At 41.1% G+C, this 22,410-nt stretch overlaps 2 protein-coding genes across 2 annotated transcripts; one reads left to right on the forward strand and one right to left on the reverse strand.

The window, feature by feature from the left end:
* The first annotated feature begins 1,430 nt into the window (after positions 1–1,430).
* Positions 1,431–18,035, forward strand: LOC133909389 (uncharacterized). The gene is made up of 19 exons (XM_062351811.1): positions 1,431–1,639; positions 2,344–2,434; positions 3,044–3,147; positions 3,237–3,275; positions 3,431–3,493; positions 4,195–4,269; positions 5,180–5,245; positions 5,351–5,393; positions 7,030–7,078; positions 7,191–7,284; positions 7,359–7,411; positions 8,338–8,422; positions 8,751–8,853; positions 8,932–9,024; positions 9,552–9,618; positions 9,930–9,996; positions 10,081–10,134; positions 10,247–10,419; positions 17,575–18,035. The coding sequence occupies exons 2-18, from the start codon at positions 2,392–2,394 to the stop codon at positions 10,379–10,381; spliced, it is 1,233 nt and encodes a 410-aa protein (XP_062207795.1). The 5' UTR covers positions 1,431–1,639; positions 2,344–2,391; the 3' UTR covers positions 10,382–10,419; positions 17,575–18,035.
* LOC133909399 (peroxidase 9-like) lies at positions 14,784–16,776 on the reverse strand. Its single transcript, XM_062351822.1, has 4 exons — positions 16,480–16,776; positions 16,105–16,296; positions 15,747–15,912; positions 14,784–15,362 (listed from the first exon to the last, which is right to left on the reverse strand). Exons 1-4 carry the CDS (start codon positions 16,774–16,776, stop codon positions 14,941–14,943), a joined length of 1,077 nt encoding a protein of 358 aa, XP_062207806.1. The 3' UTR covers positions 14,784–14,940.
* Positions 18,036–22,410: the final 4,375 nt, after the last annotated feature.

Here is a 22,410-nt window from a genome sequence, read left to right on the forward strand (position 1 = left end):
CCAAACAACCTTCTCCACCAGATTCTACGCACAGTACCAACCAGGATGGGACTCATGCGGACAACCAAACACGCCCTAAGCTCACCTCGGAGGAGGAAGGCGGCCGGAGGTAGGAGGGTGACTCTCTCGCGAGAGGTAAGAGGAACGCGAGGGTGCTGAGTCATGGGACGCGAAGAAATAGGGACAACCTCCTCAAGCTATTTTCGAGGGATCCACTCGTCTAACATCTACACGAATATTCTCTAGTGTTAGACGATGTCATCCAATCCAGAACCATCAATTAAACACTTGATCATCAAAAAATCCTAGACGAGACCATCCCATCCAGACTTGTACCATGAACCAAATACACACTTAGATAGAGATGAGGGTGGTCAGAAAGAGAAGAGAAAAAATAGTGAGAAAAAAAGAATAGACGGTCAGAGAGTGATGAGCCGAGGGAGAGACTGGCTGCACGTGAATGACATGTTAGCATATATTTGCCATCTCAGTGCCATGTCAACCACACTGAGCCATCTGAAATATTTGATAGACTATTGTAAATCAGCCCCACGAAGGGAGGCTGACTCGACCACAGAGACCGAGCCATACCAAGCACAGCTAGGGGTTGGACCTATCAGGTGTGACTCCTTTTCCATGTCCTTTCTGGTGTTGGCTCATTATCAAATTTATCTCTTAAGGTCATCTCTAGTAGATACTCTAAAAATTCATCCCCTATAATACTATTACAGTACCCCTAATACTATTACAACATCATCTATTTTTTCTATCTCCAGCAGCTATCATATTTCTTACCTTTCATTACTTTTCATCTCTCCTCGGACCCACATTCATTCTCTAGCTACAGTGATACCGGTGCCCTTTTCCGTCCGCAACTTTGCCGCTCTCCAACTCCCACCGTATCCCTGTAGAGGTAGAAATCGGAGCTGCTGGAGCAAGTTGCGGCTGGCTTTGATCGGCAAAGGACAAAAAAAGTCGTCGGCACAGTGCTATGGAAAGATTTGCTGCTCCCGCTAGAGATGGCCTAACTAGAAGGATTTTTCTGCACTTTATATGCGTAAAAGCTATCCCATTAAGAAAAAATAATGAATAAAAAGAAATCTATACCCTATATATATATGTTCTTATGTTTTTAATTGGTGCTGTGTTAATCAAGAGAGGTTTAGGACATGTTTGGTTTGCATTAAAATTACTACGTCTAAAATTAGCTAAATATGATTTATCATAAAAAGTATGACCAATAAATATTTAGTTATAAATGTGACAAAATTAGTTGAAAAACTGAGCGTATAACATATATGTGAGAAGACTAATAAAATATAATTTATTATAGTTGTGACAATTAATTAAATAATTATTAAAAATCTTAAACCTAACTACCCTGAGACTTAAATGAATTTACGCGTGAAGTCACCAAACCGAAGCACTAACTCCGTCTCTCGTGTATCTACAGTCAACACTCCACCCGAGAAGCCCAGCCGACACACCGGTACCCTCGGCTCCGGCCTCCGCCGTCCCCTCCCGAAAATTGAACCGGCGAGGGGACCCATTCCATAGAGAGGAGCGCCCCACCCGCTCCTCTGCGCCCCCTCTCGCCGACGGCCGGCCTCCCTCGGGGACTCCGCCATCCGACGCCGCGGTGAGTTTTCGCTGCACTCTGCTCTACCGCTAAACCTTGCTTCTCTCGAGCAATCCCGTGGTTCTCCGCCCCGCCTACGCTTCGCTTCCCCTGGTTGCCTCCACGTGTGCTGGGCGGGGGGTTTCTACGCCTCTCGGACCTGTGCCATCGCAACACATAGAGTAGAGTAGCAAAGGGAGGAAGGAGAAGTCTTACGTTGGGTTTGTGGAATTTTGGCCGGCTCTCTGCTAGTTCTACCGGACAAGTGTCTCCAGTGAATGTCTACCCAAATTGACTTGATGATAGTAAGAGTTATTTCTAATGATTGCTTATGCAAGCCAGAACTGGGTTTACCGTTGATGTGTCCATGTTAGCGCCAAAAACTAATTGTTTTCACCAGGTACACCTTGCAGATAGGGGCTTGAACTCTTACTTTCGTGCTAAAGCAGGGTGGCGCAGGAGTCTATCTGAGTGCTTTGGCATTTATAATGCGAAGTTTACTTTCGTTTTGCCAAAAGATAGCTTCCTTGGTTTTTTTAGTCTCCCAATTTGTACTTTAACATCGACCGGGTAAATTGGTAACGGCACACTGAGTTCCTGTGGAGTCCTAACAAGTTTGTTTGCCACAGCGTGATGTCCTGTGCAATGTAACTATGTTTGGATGATAAGTTAAATGATGAATTACCTATCATAAAATGTGACGGTGCGTCATATGTATCTAACAGGGAACTGCCATTTAAACCTGAATATCTACGTGGCTGCACTGGAGTACCATGGCGTCCTGTCCTTTGCATGTCATGAATCTGTTGATCATAGGTACTTTTGCCATCTTGTGCTTACAACTGCACTATGGAAGCTTCTCATTTTATCTTTCATTTGACAATAAGATCACCTTTTTATCATTTTAAGATCTCAACAGTTGTTTGTTAATAAGGCATACTGTGCTTCGGTGTACAGCATGAGCTAGATTGGTGAAGACATAATTTCAATCGATTGGGATTCAAAACTTCTGTCCTCTTTTATTTGGTTAAAAGAATATCCATAATGTTCAAAGTATTTCTTCAAGTATGGATGCTTTTGGTAGTCTGAGCAGATTTTATGCAGTCAAAAGCTTTCCTGTAAAACATGTTCTGTCAATTTGGTGATGGACAGACTTGTGAAATTGGATCGCTCCTATTGCTTTCAGTGGAATCTATACTTCATGAAATATCACTTCTTGTTTGATAGCGTAGAGAATATTTATTGTTGACTTTGACTTGCCAGGATCCTCCCTTCTTTTAATTTCTAGAACATGATTCTAAGTTCTCTACATAAAGCGATGCCTTTTCTAATCTTAATTTCAGTTTGTTAAATCAACATGGCTATGTTTTGTTATGGGAATTATTGGGTCTCATAGATCCTTATAGTTTTTGTTATTTGGTGCAGTTTTGTTGGCAGTTATCTACATGCATGTACCAGCCACTGCCATCATAGCTGTTCCAAGTTCAAATTGCTATACCTTTGACAATGAAAGCCGCCTTGTGGATTTTGTATCCTTACCGTCGTGCTGTTCACTAGGTATATGTACATTGAAATTAGATAACTTCTTTTGTATTGCTTTCTCCTAAGCAGCTTCCAGACACATCTGGTTGGAAAGGATTTCGAATATAATGAAAAGGTGATTATGAAAAATCCACTGTAAGATGTTCGAAAATTACCTTCTAGACTGTTTACATGTATATTGTATTTGTTTTTTAAAGTAACAAGTACATTGTATTTCGTTAAGTGTATCCAGATATACGTTAACAACTCATATTTTATTATAATTATCAGGGCTTGCAACCCTCTGATTTGGTCGTCGAGTTCTGCAAAGATGTGCAGAAAAGATCTCAAGGGGTATGGCATGTCATTTTTTAATTCTTTATTGGCAATTTACGGTGCTAAGTGTTAACTCCATCTATTTTTAGTCCATGAAGGTTTAATTCATCATGTTCTTAAAAGGTGACGCAGTAGTACTCTGTTTGCATATTTGTACTTATATTGTAAGGTGCTAGTGGGTATTTCAAGGGTGTAGACTGTATAAAGGTATGTTGCCGTTTGTCATGTTTGAAGAATATAAAATCATGGAGGTTATGTGGTGCTAGCACAGCCATTAGAATTGGATTATAGTGATTATTCATAATGCATCCTTTTATACTGAACAAGTGATCAATACATTACTATATCCTCAGTTAATAGTGCAATATTGGCAAGATGGAAAAAACTGAATATTCCAAAAGGAAGAAATAACATAAAGGTAAAAACATATGCTTATGTATTTGAAGATTAGTGAGCACAATGCAGCAGCCTTGTAGTTCGAACATCAGCCATCATTCGGTTCCAATATTTTTAGCCATAATTCATCTGCCTGTCTGTCCTCTGTTTTAGCCTCACTGTTCTATATACTAATTATATTTAAAATTCTGGCTTTCCTTTTGGGCTTAGGCCCATTGATATTTGATTATTTTTATCTAAATGTAAATGACCGTCGATAGATATCAAAATTTGTGATATGGTCACCATCTGGATAATGCAATTGGTTTTTTCATTCCTTTCAGGGTTACATTGAGTTTGGACGTTTTGTCAGTTCTCACTCTTTTCTAACTGGTTCAGAACATATTGACTACATTCAGGTATCACTTTCAGATTGAAATCAATTTTGTCTATGATAAAATAATGCATACTCTTTCTCAGTGTCCTTATTTTGTATTGTGGGTGAAAAATGTTGTGCCTACTCTTGCGCGCACGTATGTGTTTTTATTCTCCATCCTTTCTATTTGTCACACTAGTGTATTTTCTTTTTCCCAAAAGGGAGTTTGGGGTTTTCCTTTCTTTTCTTCTTCCTATGTGTGCCTGTGTGTAATCAAATTTTGCACCTCGTCATCGTTCTTATAAGGTTGACTTGATCAGACCAGACTCATCAAAGGTAGGAAAGAAAGAAAAAGGGTACATAGAATTAACAATCCTTGAGTCCATTTGCGAAACATAATCACAACCTTTGAACATAGCATTGAGTTTGAGTGCAAAATCATAAATGGAAGATAAACTGTCATAAGCTGTAGGGACAGTTTCAAAGTTTCATTGCCATTTTGTCAACAAGCGACAGAATATAATCTGAACTAGAAAAATGTCTTTAACCAGTTGGTGTGTTCATTAATACATTTAAAAAGGTCTACAGCAGGGTCCAGGATGTACGATCCCCAACTTGAAATAGAACTTCCCACCATTAATCCATACATACTTAACATAACAGTTTGTTCAATTCATTTTGATGTATATCAATGAAAAAAAAAAAAATCCGCCAGGGTTCTTACAAGCTCGCTATCCGAATAAGCACAATATTGGTTTGAACATTTGGCTTCTCTGCATTGATGGTTGTTGAACTCAACTGTTGAGGACTGTTGCCCTATGCCTTTTTATCATAAGCGTGGTTATTTAGGTTGAATTGGAATTAGAGAGACATCCAATCTTGTTAGGAGCTCCCTACCTTCATAGCTCAACTGAACCAGCAAACATTCTTTAATTCCTCACTCACAATTTCAGAAATTCCAGTATGGAGATTTAGTGCACTGTGAAACTACCTTTGAAAAGATGGGTCGCACAGCACAGGTTTGTGTCTAATTTATGGTGAGATTCTTCGTTGTTGTCACCAATATTGGGAATTTTCTTTTCATCAAAATTTATTTTAGCCTAGTGCCTTTGAACGTATTTCAGGTAAATATCATATGTGGACATTGCTCAAGTAAAGTGTGCAAAGGTCTGTTGCCTGTTGGCTTTTCTTATTTTCCATCAACATCTTCATGTGGTCAATTTAAATACTTTTGTGTATGTTACCAATCAAATTATAAAAAGTGAGCTATCAGTGTTCGAAAAAACACTTATTCAGGGGTGGATAGATTACTTCCTACTGCATTGGTGTAGTAGGATATTACGGTAACAAGAGGAACATTGGATACAAGGGGTAGGATAGGGCAGATCGCCCTCTAATCCCGGGCTTCTCCCGTAGACTCGAGGCTCTGATCAATGCCAAGGGCAGATCACCCTCTAATCGCCGGGCTTCTCCCGCCGGGAAGAGGCTCTGATCTAACCATCTGGGCAAAATCCTTTTGCTGAATTCTTACTTCTTCCAATGATGCGTGGCTGCCCCTTTATATAGAGGAGAAATTACAATCCAAATCCTAACTTACCTAATTTATCTCTGGCTGAATTGGAAACTAATTGAACTCTATCTCCTAATTAAATCCAACTTATCTCCTGCCCGTAACAACTATATAACTTGCCTAAACAAACTTCACTCTTTCCATAACATTACACCGCTCGTCGAAGACATCTCGTCCTCGAGCTGTGGTGGCGGCCATGGCTGTTGTCCTTGGTGAAGACCTCATGTTGATGAGCGGCGGCGGGGTGCAATAGGAGAGCAGCACCGGCGTGGTGCAGCAGGATGGCTGCAGCGTCGTGGCGGAGCAACCTTTTTTTTTTGCGAAATTGGCGGAGGGCGGGCGGTGCAGGGACAAGGCGGCGGCTGCATCTTGGCAGGGCAGTAACGGTGGTGGCGTAGGATCGATGTCTCTGATACCAACTATTATGGTAACAAGAGGAATATTGGACACAAGGGGTAGGATAGTGCAGATCGCCCTCTAATCGCCGGGCTTCTCCTGCCGAGAAGAGGATCTGATCTAACCATATGGGCAAAAGCCCTTTGCTGAATTCTTCTTGCTTGCTTACAATGATGCGTGGCTGCCCCTTTATATAGAAAGGGGAAATTACAATCCAAATCCTAACTTACTTAATTTATCTCTAGCTGAATTGGAAACTAATCAAATCCAACTTATCTCCCGCCCATAACAACTAGATAACTCGCCTAAACTAATTGACTCTTTCCATAACATAGAAAGTAGTCTTCTCACTTGTACACAAGCTTGCTTGCAATTCCCAGCTACTCATTCAGTCATTCTTATTAGTAGATTTAAATTGTTATTTTCTCTGGGTCTTTAATGTTTTAAAGGAAAATGTTGACTGGTTCGACTTGATCATACTTCATTCTTCCCCCTTCGCAAGAGAGTTGAACCTATAAGTAAAGTTTGTTGTTATCCTCATTCCTCAACTTCCAGATGGCTATACATTTTTTCCTGCAAACATATTGGAACTTGACACATTACTTAAAGCACCATTCTTATTCAACAACGGGTTCATATAGATGCTCTGTATATATTGGTGTGCATATGCCATGCACCGTTGACAAGTATTGTTGGTTTTGTTCCCAGAATCATGTTTGGTCAAATGGTCGTAAAACTGCCAATTTCTTGTTGACCCTGAATCCAAAGATAACATAATGTTCTGTTTTAGCTGCATACTTCATGAGAAAGCATATGCTAATATTGACAACCATACAGATGAACAAGGATGCATTTGCAGCGTATATTACGCTGAACGGATGTGCAGGTAATGAAATATTTAGTTTATTTGCATTATCAGTGAAATGATTCCTATCCATTTATTGCTGTAAAAAATTCTACTCCCTTTTCTGTCCTCATACATGGTTCTTTTCTGTCAGAGTGGTTGTTGAACTTGCTATATCTTGTGCTAAAAGTGGTCCAAGAGTATTTAAGGGTTTCACTGTGGGATTTCATCCCCGGTCATCGGAAATCGTAAGTTCATCTCTTTTTTTTTGGCTGTTAGTCATTGCTTAAGTTAGTATTACAAGTCACTTTGGTCTTCTTAGGTTTATAATGGATTGACTCAGCTGGGATTTGAACAACTTCATCATGGATTTAGGTACGATGTCAAAATATGATTAAAAGTTAATGAGATTAAGATATCTCTTTGGCATAAAGCTTTAGGTTATCTATACAAGCCTGAGCAAATGCCGAATGGGAAATCTGAATTGTGTTCATGCAAATAATCTTCAACATGCATTTATATTAGTTTGCAGCTTCGTAGAGGGTTTCACTTGGTTTGACATGGGGTTCTGTAAGATCTAAATTTGTAAAGCTTATATCAACTCTGTGGATGATTATTACTACTTATACATCAAGATGCTTTGATAAATTCTAGCTTAATCATACAAACTATGGAATAACTACATGACAGGTCAAACAGGTCCTAATTAGTGACTTTAGCTACGGAATTACAGTAGGATATGTGTTATTGGAACGCAGTATCAAAAGGAGCCTAGACAATAAGGCTCTGTTTGGCATTGCGGTACATTATGATTATCTTTCAGATATTTTGGTGTTTGGCTAGGTGTGTTTTTTTATCTATACCATTTTACAAACGGATATATTATTGTGTTCCAAGTGAGTGGAAATGTGAGAGGAACAACCACCGGATAACAGGACTTGTCTAACTCAGTTTGATTGCTAAAAACAATGCTATATTTCTCACAACTGCTTTTGCACAGCAACTTCATAAATAAGGACTGCACAACACAGCACAGGAACTGCGAATTGACCCTTAGCATGCCATCGTGGCATCATTCATCACATGTCGATGGCCAAAAGCAATACATATGCTAGAAGCCCTGTCAACATTTGAGCATGATATTACCTGCAAACTTCATCATTACTCCTAGAATTTTTGTAACACTCTGGATTTTAATACTCACTTTTAATTATGATATCTGATTGTTTTTCCATGTTAGAGAATAGAAATATGTACTATTTCTATATTTATTTTTCTACAATATTCTCTTCCCTATGCAGTTTTCAGACTGAGCAGATTCATGTGTCTCTATATCTTAGTGCTATGTCTTCCCTCTCAGGCCTTGTTGGAAAACCTACCTTCAAGGTAAAAAATTTGGGTTTGTCAAAATAACAACAGTTTAATTTGATAATTTAACTAGTTTCTCTTCCCCAATGAATGATGTCACTCAAAAAATCCCCATAAAAAAAATTACTACTAAAAAACAACACTAACTTGTGCTCATTCACTCTTGATCATTGTTATGCCGGTGACTAAATGTTTATTCACATATCCGTACTATTCTTGATTAACGCATATCCTTGGCATATGAGTACATTATTGTTAAAACCATCAACAGTCTGCTGTCATCATCAGTACATGTTGAACTCTATGCATATATGTATATATATTTTTGGCTATTTCTGTTACGCAGGTTAATCCAGTGAAAGGGCTTGGTGTTACACTTACAGGATCCGGGGTCAATGGTGCCATGCCTACTACCCTGTCTCCTACAGTTCTGAATGTGGATTGGAGATGTTAGTTTTCTTCCTTGTGTCCCCATATTGATGCCTTTTGTAACATTCAACAAATGAGCTGTCTTCTACATTTTGTAGGTGAAATTGTGCGAAGCAGTCCTTACGAGGTCAATGTTTTGATCCCAGTGAAGGGCTATGATCCAATCGAATTTACACTTACCAAAGAATGTGGTTAGTCCTAGCCATACAATCATTAACTACACATATAGACTTACTCATTGGACATTTGGTCCTGCATGAGCTTCATTAGATCTTGATTTGGGAATATACGGAAGATGGGTCTTATACAATCCTCATTTGAGATAATTTCACAGATAAAAGAGATGTGTAGCTTGTAGGTTTACTTCTGGATCGTATGATTAAAGAAATTCAAAGGTGAATGCCTATTTGAACTTTAAAGTACCATTCAGTCCAACCATTAGCATTACCTGACGGTTTACATTGTGGACTGGAAAAGTGTATTACAATGTCGGCCTTGAGAGTTTGAGAAATGTTACGCAGCAAATTGTTAAAAGCCATCTGTCACAAAAGGTTGCCGTGTTTTGTTGATTTATATGTAGGTTATATTAAGATTGTAAACACAGCATGATAAACTCTGATAAACATGGTAATTATGCAATCTTTTCCTTATATCTTTATCAGTATGTTAGCTGTGGCCTAGTTATTTGAATTTGTTTTGTATCTGTCTCCTTGTGTAGGTTACACACAAGAAAAAGAGGGTTATCCTATGAAAGGCTGGGCAACATTTGGAATTATTTCTTGCATGTATGTGTTTTTTGAACTTAAAAATTAGCTTCTCAGTGATGGAAAATTCTATCATGAATTGTAACATCTGTTTTCTGAAGTTAGCATTTCCCTGATTTGGAATTATTTTTGAACGCATGAATTATCTTCATGATAACTGCAGTTTCTTCATGAATTGTAACTACTGTTACTGAAGTTAGTTTTTTTTTCCTGATATTACTACAGTACTACCCCTTTAGCACTACTATTACTATCATTCGTTGGTACTCGTGCTGCGTTTTTATTTCCGGTGTTGTGTTTACTATTCTGATTGCTGTCCTGTTTACGTGTAGTTTCATTGTCTTGTCAAGTCTACTTTGTTGTGGAGGGTTCGTCTACAAAACGCGTGTGGAGCATCTGGTATATTTTTAATTTAATGTTTGAGGGATAGAGCAATACTATTCAGAGTTGTCTTGAAATCATGATATTTTGCACCAACTTCAGTATGGTTTAGATGCGCTGCCTGGGATGGCCATCTTGTCTGCCCTTCTGGACGCTGTGAGCATTTACTTTGTCTTTACTACTTCGTTAGCTCATCAAATTATAAATGATCATGCTAGTAGATAGGCAATACTATTCTACTCACTTATTCAACCTAACCATTTATCAGGTTGGCAGACCAGGAGACTACTTGCGAGTGGATAATCGTATTGAAAATCACGCAAGCCAAGCATCTTGGGAAAGCTCACCTGGTACCACACAAGCAGCACAGAGGACAAATGATAGGACATATGGGTCGACATGAACTAAAGCATATGTAGCTCTAAGGATTATTTCTTGCAGGTTTGCATTGTGTACTCAATTAATCTACGCTTAATTTGATCTCATGCATATATATGGTTACAACCCACCATCAGCTTTTCCAAGCTTATTTATGTTAGATGTATATATGCACGCACTGCAATTACCTACTAGTGCAGGGTGTTTCTTGCATGTGTATAGTTGTACACCTTCCCCTTTGGGGCTTGGAACAGAACCTATGGTTGCACTCGATCCCCATCCCACTATCGTCGGTGTGTTGCTGACGCGCTGCCACCATCGACCGGTGAAGGCAGCTCCACCTCCTTATCCCCTTTCCCCTCTGCATCGGGATGACTTGCTGCTCCTGCCTGATGCCGCGTCGATGTGCTCGACGCCCACCGTCACGTTCGCGCGGGTTCCGCACTCAATGACGCCGTTGCGTGCCAGCATCGTCCTCTGCACCGTCGACTGTGCCGCAACTTCTCTCGCTACTCTGCCCCTCCTCGTCGACACCCGCAGAGGGCTACGTCGACTCTAACTTGATCCGGCCATGAACTGCTTCAGCAAGGGTTGCTGTCGTCTGGCCTCCGCCCAGAACGTTGCGCCACTGTCGCCCGCTCCAGCCTTTGGTGCAGGGGCACGTCACAAGGATGCCATGCCCCTGCGCCCACGTCTAGATTAGGATGGTCCCCCGCTGCTGTTTGGCACCAATAGCCAGCAGCTAGGGCTCCAGTGTGTGTGCGCGTTGAAAAAATAGAGGCATTCTGTTCCTGTTACCTTGATGCCGTCCTCTGGGAGGCTGAGTGCTATTCCTATTCTGCGGTGCCCAATATTCTTCAATGGCACCAACTTCTAGGAGTTCGCGGTGCATATGGAGATCCACATGGGTGGTCAATAGCTACGGGGCTACCTCACCGGCAAGAGGCCACGTCCACCTTGTCCTGCTCTTCCGACTCCACCTACTTACCTGTCAAATGCTAATGATGCCAAGGCTGCTCTTGACGCTTCTGAGACCGAGATGAAGACTTACTAGCCTAATCTTGCCGTCTATGAGACTTGACTGCGTGAGAAGGCCTGTCCCAAGGCCATCTTGTTTGCGAGTATGGAGGTTGACCTCATGATGTCCCTTAAGGGCCTTGCCACTACTCAGTTAATGTGGGCTCACCTTTGTCGTGGCTACGAGATTTGCAACGAGGCGTTGTACCTTGCTGTTGTAGAGGAGGCTCAGCCACTTCGCCAGCTAAACTCCATTGTCGAGGAGTTCCATCGTCAGATGTCCACAGTTTGGTAGTGCCTGGATAGCCTAGGTGTTGAGTTCTATGGTGTTGGCACTTGCAGGTGTTCTGACCACTACTGGAGTCAAAGGGACACTCTTCATCTTCACGAGTTCCTCTCTTGACTCTGACCTGAGTTTGAGACTATCAGATCGTAGCTGTTGACACAACGTCCGCATCTATAGCTTGATGAGGCGATGCTTGAGCTACGGGCTAAGGAGACACGTCTTCAAGCGGGGAGTCTGAGTCGGGATTAGCAGTCCACCTCTGTCCTGTTGCTAGAGTTCCTTCATGATCTCACACACCTCCCCAACTGCCTCCACCTCCTTCAACGCCACAACCCTCCCCGGTGGTGGTGGGGACCCCTTCTGGTATCGTTTGCAACTACTGCGACAAGCCAGTGCACATTGCTCAGGTGTGCTTCACGAAACAACATGACAAAGCATAGAAGAAGACACGTCACAGTGGATGGACCTCTCAGAGCTCTAGTGGTGCTTCTAATTAGTCCTCTCATTCTGTGTCTGCTGCAGAGGAGGAGGTCCTCGCGAGTTTCGCCGCCTCACTACTGCAGCTTCTACCTCAGCTTTCGGGATTATTGCTTAGGCTTCTGGTTTTACACCACCTTCCTTCCCACCCAGGTATATTATCCAAATGGCTTCTTGATTCTAGTGCTTCCTTTCATATGACTTCAAATTTCACTCATATGTCTTCTGTATCATCTCCTAGTTCACCTCTTGTTGTTCAGACTACAGATGTCACTTCTCTTCCCCTCTCTTGTTGTGTTCAGGATCTTCGTATGGGGCTTTTGGTGGGGACTGGTCCTAGGCGTCATGACTCTCAGCTTATTTGGGAGCTTGATTGGCTGCGCCTTTCTTTTGCTACTTGGGACAGCCAGTCATCCAATTCGACTGTCTCTGTGTTAGCTACTTCTTCTACAACCATTCTTGTGCAGTGGCATCATTGTCTAGGCCATCTCTTGGGTTCTAGGCTTTCCACTTTGGTAGGTACTGGTGTCTTAGGTCCTGTTTCTGGTGATGCTGCTCTTCATTGTATGGGTTGCAAGCTTGGTAAATAGCTGCAACTCTCTTATCCTTCTAGTGGTTTTGTCTCAACGTCCCTTTAATCTTGTCCACTCTGATGTATGAAGGTTTCGAAAGGGGGTCACTCCTATTATGTGATCTTTATCGATGATTATTTGAGATTTACTTGGATTTATCTTATGTCTTCTCGTGGTCAGTTCCTTTCCATTTACCAATAGTTTGCCACTATGATTAGCATTGTGTTTAACTCTTGCATTCGGGCTTTTTTTGCTGACTCCGCTAGTGAGTATATTTTAGACACACCTCGTCGCTATATAGCTGACCAGATCACTCTTGCTCAGTTCTTCTGCCCTGGTGCCCATGCTCAAAATGGCGTTGCTGAGTGCAAGCATTATCACATTCTTGAGGCTGCTCGCGCTTTTTGATCTCTTCAGATCTTTCACCTCACTTTTGGGCTGAGTCTCATTAATAGGCAACCATCCTCTGCTGTTTAGGGATGTATTCCCTATGAGCGTCTCTTTGGCAAACCTTCTGGCTACAATCACCTTCGGTGCTTTTGGTGTGTCTGCTATGTTCTTCCTCGTGAGCACACCAAACTGATTGCTCAGTCAGTTGAGTGTGTTTTACTTGTATACAGTTTGGGGCACAAGGGGTGTTGCTGCTATGATCCTGTTGCCTGTTGAATGAGGATTTCTCAGGATGTCACCTTTGAGGAATCCCGTTCTTACTATCCTCTTTCGTCCACCAGTACTCCATCCACCACAGTTGAGTCTATCTCTTTCCTGACTACTCTTCATTTGTTTCCTCTTCCATCCTCACATCTTTTGTTGCCATCATGTTCCATACAACCACCACTCTCCCTAGCTCCACCGACATCGTCATCACCATGCTCCCTACCTTCTGCTCCACCTCCGGTTCCTTCACCACCTCCTCCAGAGGTTCCTCCTCGTGAGATCACTCATTACTACACTCGTCGATCGCGACATCTTCCTCCACCTGACTCCTCTCCGTCCCTTCTAGGACTTGCTCTAGAGTCTCCACCTCGGTATGATCTCCATGATCATCGTACTATTCGGCCACGTAAGTGCTATGGCTTCACAGCTACTGCTCTTATCGAGACCACGACCTACCAAGAGGTTCTTGTCCACTAGGAGTGGCAACATGCTATGGCTGGAAAGATTGTTGCTTTGGATAGTTTGGCACTTGGGATCTTGTTCCTCTACCAGCTCATGTCACTCCCATAATTTGCAAGTGGGTTTACAAGGTCAAGACTCACCCTAATGTCTCCCTGGAGCGCTACAAGTCTTGTCTTGTGGCATGTGATTTTCAGCAGAAGCACGGTTGTCACTACGATGAGACTTTTTCTCCAGTTGTTCACATGTCCACTGTTCGGACTCTTCTGGCAGTTGCCTTTATTTGCTTGTGGTCCATATCTCAACCAGACATCAAGAATGCCTTTCTCAATGGCGAGTTACGTGAGGCATGTAGCCACATCTAGGATACTCTGTTCTTGATGGCAATGGTCTGTCATATGCGTCGCTCTCACTATCTTTTCTTCCCTGCTCCAACTCACTCCAGCTTTAGGCATATTCTGATGCCATCTTTATTGTTTCTTTTGCATTGATTTTTGGTAGCTCTTCTGAATTAGGCTAGTTCATTCAATTGCCTCTGCTCTCACCACCATCCCATGTGCATGTGCAAATGCACTAGTGTTGTAGTGCATGCACACTATTAGTGTTGCTTTTATGCACGATATTTGAGTTTTTTATAAGTTTAAAAATCAAAAACACATAAACCGTCCTAGGATATCACCTGTGCAAGCAATTGTTGTGTCCTATCATCTTGTAGTAGAATATAATACAACTACACAACTATTATTATTGAACTCGTAACACAGGGCTTACTTGTCAAACCTCAGAAGTCAAAAGAATAAAAGAAGTAGACAACCATACTAGTTAAAATGTATGCACCATGGACTACCAACTAAGGACATGATTATGCAATGACTCACCCCTTGTCTATCCTTGACATAAATAAACAGACTGTTTTAGAGCAAAAGAAGATGAGATACATTTCATTGAAAGTAATGGGATTACATTGGCAAATGGGGAAAAAAAAGCAAATTGAAGTTGCAGTTACATCTTATGCCACCACACATTAGCATGCTGACATTTAAATTGGCATATCATGTAAATTAAATGGTTGATCACATGCAAAAGAACCTGATTCAAACTGAAGCCTTTTGATGACTAGATCTCCTGATTAATCCTACGACAGTTCTTGCGGATTTCTCCATTGTAACCCATGAGGGGGTTTATGTTCCCCATTTTGATTATTGAATTCACATAATGTTCGAAGAACAATGACTCGTTTTCCGCATAGCTTCTAACAAGATCTGCTATTTCTGGGTCTTTTCCTGTCCATAAAACTTGATCTGAATTAAGAAGCCCTTTTCCCTTCAATATCAACTTATAATAGCTGTTATCAAATTTCGAAGGACTGACAAAATCTAGTGGACGTATCTTGTTATCATCACCAGTGCGTGGGCACGTCGACACCAATGTGTAATAGAACCTTTTCTCTAGCGTGATGTCTGGTCTGTTATCTCTATGTTGATTGTAGAGCCGTTGTGTGAAACTCACACATCTGGCCATTCCAATAGTGTGGCTTCCTGTCAGTGTGAAATAAAATTATCTTTAAGTAGAAAAGAGAATATGCAGATCTAATAGCAACAGCTATGTTCTTAGAAATTCATCTGGAATAGCAATTTTTAGTTTCAGTGCTACAGTCATGACCCTACTGGAACATCAAAATATCCAATACGGTTATTACCTAAGGACTTTTGTTATTTTTCATTTTCCATTCTTGTCTGGCACATATAATTGCTGATGACAGTAATGCCTTTTTACTATCCCCTTTTCAATGTCTTTCTTGCTATACTTTCAGTCTTAAGCATATAACAAGAAACTATGTAGAAATTATGAACTGAACCACTTTGATTCACTATTTTACATCAAGGTTTATTTTGAGCATTGAAGATGTGCCAATACCATACCTGATAGTGCCACAAGGTCCACCTTATCGAGTCCTTGCCTTTGGAAAAACTTGATAAGATGATGTAGTGTTGCATTTGGTGGAGGAAGGTTCTTATTTGCTAGCTTCATATTTGCTGCCTTTGAGTCCCTCCTCCCTAGCGGAAGTTCCCAATATGGTCCACCACTCTGTCAGGAGATAACATTACCATGTGCGTGTTAAACTATATCAATTGGAGCTAAAATAAATTTTAGTTGAGGATGCCAGCTTTTAGTCCTCTTAAATAAGATAAAACAATTAGTTTCTTTGAAAAATTCTCTAGATACTTCTCTTCCTATAACTAGTACAGGTTCTTGTGACTTGAAAGAACAGAAATTTACCAACACTGTTGAACCTCTGGCTGCTAGAGCAATAGTGTCAGCACAAGAGACTGTATGTGGACATGCTTCTTCAAGTGCGGCTTTGATCTCATCTATAACCTCAAACCCCCTAATAGAATTCTTATTGGGAATAGCATTTTTCTCGCTTATGACTTCCTCAGTGTCATCCAAAAGAACTGATGCATCACACCCCTGCAATTTCATCCTGATGAGCAAAATAATTTTGATCTACAGTACTAAATACACCAGTAGATAACCTAGATTATCGATGGTTGAACATGAAAGCATGGTTCTAGCTCTCAACAATAATCAATGTCCGATACATGGCGAAACCTTGTGTATTCTGGATGAAAAAAGGATTTGAACTGTGCTAACCTGAACAAAGCAGTCATGAAATAGGAGCCTGAGAAGGGAAGCGGCTATCCTTTGTTCCTTTGCAATAGCCTTCTTTAGTACAGACACCACAATCTCATCAGCTTGTGGGCATGTGAGCTTGTAGTAGTCTGGAGAAAGACCTGGATTTGGGCTGTTACCAATTGGATAGGCACCCTCATGGTGACCAGGGAATGCGAGGGAGGCAGCTAAGTAGAAAGAAGCAATTAAGATTGCACCAAGAATTATCTTGGATGAAGCCATGAGTTTTGAATGCTGTTGTGCTTCAGTTTTGCTCATTCTACTTCGTATTTATAGAGCTCATGTGATTCAACTGCATCATTCCATCCACTCCACTTATGGAAAGCATTATGTGTTTGCATCAGGTGTACCTGATTTCTGACTTAGAGGTAGCATTTTGCCTGTGTCTTTTATCACTTAACTGCATCATTCCATGCTTGACCTGCCTAAACCCTGTTCTCCTATTATTGGCTCCACTTCCACATGAGATCATTAAGCTTCTCACTGTAGGGGCTATGTCTGCCTTGTCAATAGGAAGGTCCCTGTTGTTTTCTTTAGAGATTCCTCTTTGCTTGTGCTCTAAATACATTTTGGAAACAGAAACTATGGGACTTTGTTCCACCTACTTCTCTAAATAAATCCTGGTAAACTTACAATGGAAAGTGGTAGTAGTAGCTCCACCCACTCCAAATACGTCCTTGTATAATTCAGTAACAGGAGAGACAAGCTGCAGAAAGTACCATGGGTACAACTAGATATGAGTCATGCATTTAGGAAGCTCTAGTAACCTTACTTACGATAACTAGGTACTTTTGACTGTTCCATTTTTTGTGTGAAACATCTCAATTCATCTGACATAATTGGAAACCTTTTGCGTCTATATGTTTACAGAATGGAATTCCAGCAAAGTATAATATGATTTACGTTTCTTTTGGATACTCTTGACTGTTTGCACCTTGCACACCTCTATTTCTTTGAGACTTATGTGGCGTCTGTTGAGTTATTAATGGACCCGTAATCACAGATACACAGACTGTTCTGATCGACTGATCCTGCTGTTGTTGTTGAATAAAACAGATGCCTAGTGGTCGGATGGTTCAGAATTCGGAAGATGCCAGCTTATGGTGCATTTCGGTGAATTGATTCGAAGTCCGGTTTTTCTGCGATCTAGGAATTTGTCCAAATCGTTTGTAGACTGGTATGCGTAGATCTATTTTCTTTTGATGAACCAGTAGGGTTTCCCCTACCTGATTAATATCTGTCAACTGAAAGTAGTTAGAGCAGTTGGTCTATTTTCCTCCGGATGGAATCTATCAGTTCCAATGGAAATCCTTCGTTTAGTACTTGGAGGGTGATATATAGTACCTGTCATTACAATACTACTGTACTTGCAACGGCAGCAGAGTCAGTTGGAAGTAGTTTCGAATCGTCGTACAATGGCAGTAATTACGTGCAGTCCCAGCAAGAAACAAATCAGGTGGTGGTACTGAAATAAGATGGCGTGCATATATGCTTCTTGCACACTAGTGGCCTTGCAATCTTCTGGACTCATGTGGCAGTGACGAGATCTCTGATGTAGCGCGCCGTCATTGACGTATCGCGCTGTCGCTGACACGTGAGGCTAGGCTCATGCGACACTGATGAGGATCTTCTGACATATTGCGATGTCGCTGATATGTGAGGCTAGGCTTATGCGAATATATCGCGCTGTTGCTGACACGTGGAGCTAGGCTCATGCGATAGTGACGAATCCACAATAGCTCAGCATCACATACGAGGACGACAGGACCAAGTTTACTATACCAGTGGTCTTACTGGACGCCATGATGCACCATGTATGTGTGAGGACAGAATAACGGGAGGCAATTTTCAACCGAGGACGGTAGGAGTTGCATCTGAGGGCTGGACTCAATTCACCGTGTCATCACTCATTTTACGGTGTGACACGCGGCGTAACTAATCATAAAACTCGTTGGGTGGGTTAATGCAAATTCATAGGTGTGAAAAAAAAAATAAGCTAGTAAAAGAAGGAAGATACTACAAGATAGTGTGCCAACGTACGTAGGCATGTAGCCTAGCTTGGCTACTTGGTTAGTTCGTCCCGAGCCATCCATATACAAGCCGTCCCACGCGCAGCAGCACAGTGAAAAGTCGGTCGCGCCCGGCATTAACGCCGCGCCGGAATTTTCAGCTGCGGCTCACAACCACCGTCTCGTCCTGTCCTACGACGGCCGAACCTACCCGTCGTCGTTGGCGTGGCGTTCTTCAATTTTTTTTTCGGTGAAGAGGCTTTCTTGGAGCCTACGTGGTATGGGATTAGGATGTCTTACGTCGCGTGCCACCGTGCGCGTGGGTCGGATTTACGTGTCTGCGATAAAATCATCGTGACGTTGACGTCAAGGAATCTGAATCTCGTGGTATGACTGCTGAGTATTGACCAGTGAACACACACTAAATTATTTTCTTCATTCATTTATGTAAAACATATTTTAAAATAAATATCTTTAAAAATAAAATTTAATATTTAATTTCTCTTACGATATATTATCAAGTGCTATAAAGTTAACAAACTGGTTAAAATTTATAAACTTTGATCTTTTTAAATAAAAATACGCCTTATACCTTATATGAACGGATGGAGTAGTAAGGTTCAGGATGCATCTTGTGTCCGTGGAATGAAAAAGGTCGGTCGCCTTAACAGGGTAAATTTAGTTGGTAAGTTAGCTAGTTAGTTAACACGATGTAACTACTGTGGTCGACCAGTGATGTGTGCAAGGGTGGATCACGGATTCATGTCCGTGCGTCGCTGTGAAGAAAGGGTGTGTGTGTGAGCGAAAATCATGTCACTCCAGTGATTGTGCTGGCTCATAAGCTTAGTTTATCAGCGTCACGGGGCACAGAGCAGGGTGGCTCCCTGTCGGCCGATCAAGGCCCTCCAGCACTGGAACAGAAGTCGGCACTAATTTTCATTTAACCTTAACCTGAGAAAATAGTGAGAAATGGAACAGGATCTCCCGACTTTACTATGGGACGTTGGATCTTAGTAGATGGGTAAGGTGTCGGTGCTACAGTAATGCTACAGTGCACAATAATATTGCTACACCACTTTAATACAGTGTTGTGAATTACAGTTCTTCTCTGCTTTCACCGGGATGAAGTCGGATTTGGATCTGCACGGATCAAGCAAGTATAACTACCGAACTAGCTAGGTCCCATATGATTGACCCCATCTCGAAGTCAAAACCTAAGGCAAGTGGTTGCCCAGATTCCGTGGCCAATGCTGATCAGTTGTCGGCACGGGGGCAGGTGAAAAGGGGCGTACAGCCCATGCAGTTGGTACAAAAGTGCTTATACTACTAAAGATCACCCATTGAGCTTGCATGATTATGTTTGCGTGCTTTTTTTTTTTTTGGTTCTTGGGTATAGATTTAGGGTTACGCGAGTTTAGATTTATGTATATATGGAGTAGCTAGCTAGATGTGTTTTGGTTTAATTAAATGGCGATGATAAGGTTAGTTTATGTGCTTTCGTGGCTCGATGTCTTAGTATATGTAAAGCATTGTAAACAATCACTTGATTTGCAGTGTAAATTTCTCACACCTATCTGAATAGCATGCTTAAAACACAATGGTCCGTGTGAAGACGTGTCTCTAACAACTACGTACTTTAGTTTTGAGGCACCTTCGAAGTGACCTGACTCAATTGATTGAACCTATAATTTTTTCCTAGACTTTGCAGCCGTGGTTTGCCCCCCAAGCTCATGTTTTCTACGCGGGATGCGCAGTTTTTTTAAATTTTATTAACTTTAATCGTTACATCAAGCTAATATAAATATACAAAAGTTTATTCTCGATATCTACGTAACTATGATACACACAGCCGTAATCTAACAAATATCAACACATTACAAAAGACTCACACAAACCAAAAATCTAATAAGATAGAATTACATCTTCTCAGCTAAGATTATTCTGCTTAGTCTTAGATGCGGAGTCTAGACTGTCATCCAAACTAGGTAAAGAGCTTCTTAGTTTCACACCCCAGTCAAGTATATACCGTAGTAACCATCTTGTGATGCTCCTATCAATGTAGTACATATCACATACGGAGCCAGTTTGTACAAGTAAAGATAACCCGTAAAGGAGAAGAAGAGTTCCTCTTGTTAAAGATAATGTTATTCCTATATAGCCATAGAGACCAACAAAATGTGGCATCCTTAGCTAGTAAGTAGCCTTTCAAGTTTTTACTAAGACCCAGAAGCCAATTCCCAAATATGTTTTGAACACTTCGCGGTTGATAAAGATTTGATACTACCTAGACTATTAGCCATGCAGAGCGTGCGAAATGGCAATCAAAGAAGAGGTGCTTAATCGTCTCGGGTTTGTGACAAAAGCAACACTTTTGATCACCACGCCATTGTCTTTTGATTAGATTATCCTTTGTTAATAGAACACTCTTATACATATATCAAAGGAAAATCTTATTTTAATGGTATTTTCAATTTCCACATTTGACTATTCTGGATTGGTTCATCTCCCTTCACCAGGGCCCTGTACAAACAACTAACTGTGAACCTTCCAGATTGGTTTAAACTCCATTTAAACTCATCTCGGTCCCCCGTCAAAGTGATGTTGGTAAGGTGTGTCGTCAAAACATTCCACACAACCAATTTTGAGCCAGTCAAGTCCCGCCTGAAAGAGAAATTTGTGGGGAATGACTCCATTGCCTTAGCTAACGAGGCTTGTTTATTTTGCACGATGTTATATAATGAAGGAAATTAGACTCATAGCGGTGAGTTGTCTAACCAAATATCTTTCTAGAATCTAATTTTAGAGCCGTCCTTTATGTCAAAAGTACCATATCAGAATATGTTATTTTTCACTTTCATTGGAGCGATCCAGAAGTCTGAGTCACATGGTTTTCTTTCAACTTGTGAAATTGTTTTTGTCCCTATGTATTTGTTTCGCAAAAGATCTTGCCACATCCCCTCTTCCATCGGTAACTTGTATAATCACTTACATAGGAGAGAGGTGATTTGGATATCCAGGTAATTCACCCAAGTATTTGGGTTTACGTAGGACTTTCTATTTTACCAGGCGATACTTCTTTTTATGACAATCGATTTGCTAATAAAATCTTGATCGAAAAGAATCAACCTTTTTTATACCCCGTGTGGGATTTGAAAGAAGGACATCATATAAGTGGGTAAGCTACTAAGAATTGAGTTTAGAAGAACCAGTTTTCCACCCACTGTTAAGTACTTGTCCTTCCAGCTGCTCAGTCTTTTTTTAATTCTTTCCTCAACTTATTTGCAATCCGAGTTTCTGAGTTTTCAATATTGAATTGGGATTCCTAGGTACCGAATAGGTGACTCACCCACTGCACATCCAAATATATCTTCATACTGATCTACCTTGTCTTGAGCCACTCCAAAGCAAAACAATTCATTTGGAAGTTTATGTTTAATCCAGGGAGTTGCTTGAATGTACAAAGCAAAAGCTTCATGTTCTTGGCCTTTTCTAGGTTATCATCCATGAATATGATCGTGTCGTTAGTATATTGGAGAATTGATAGCCCACTTTCTACAAGTGGGGTACAATGCCTTCGACTTGACTGGCATTGTTAGCCCTCTCAATCGATACAGCTAACATATCTACGATAATGTTAAACAGAATCAGAGAGAATAGGTCACCTTGATGTAGACCCTTTTTTTTGGAAGTAATGGTCAATTTCTTAATTGACTTTTATAGCTACGCTACCCTTGAAAATAAAGCATTCGATCCATGTGCACCATTTAGACAAAAACCTTTCATCCGAATGGACTATAGCAAGAAAGGCTATTCTACTTTGTCATAAGTCTTCTCAATGTCATTTTTGAAAATTACACCACTCATCTTTTTTCAATGGAGTAAG

This window comes from Phragmites australis, chromosome 1 (genome assembly GCF_958298935.1).
Source record: "Phragmites australis chromosome 1, lpPhrAust1.1, whole genome shotgun sequence".
Taxonomy (NCBI): Eukaryota; Viridiplantae; Streptophyta; class Magnoliopsida; order Poales; family Poaceae; genus Phragmites; species Phragmites australis.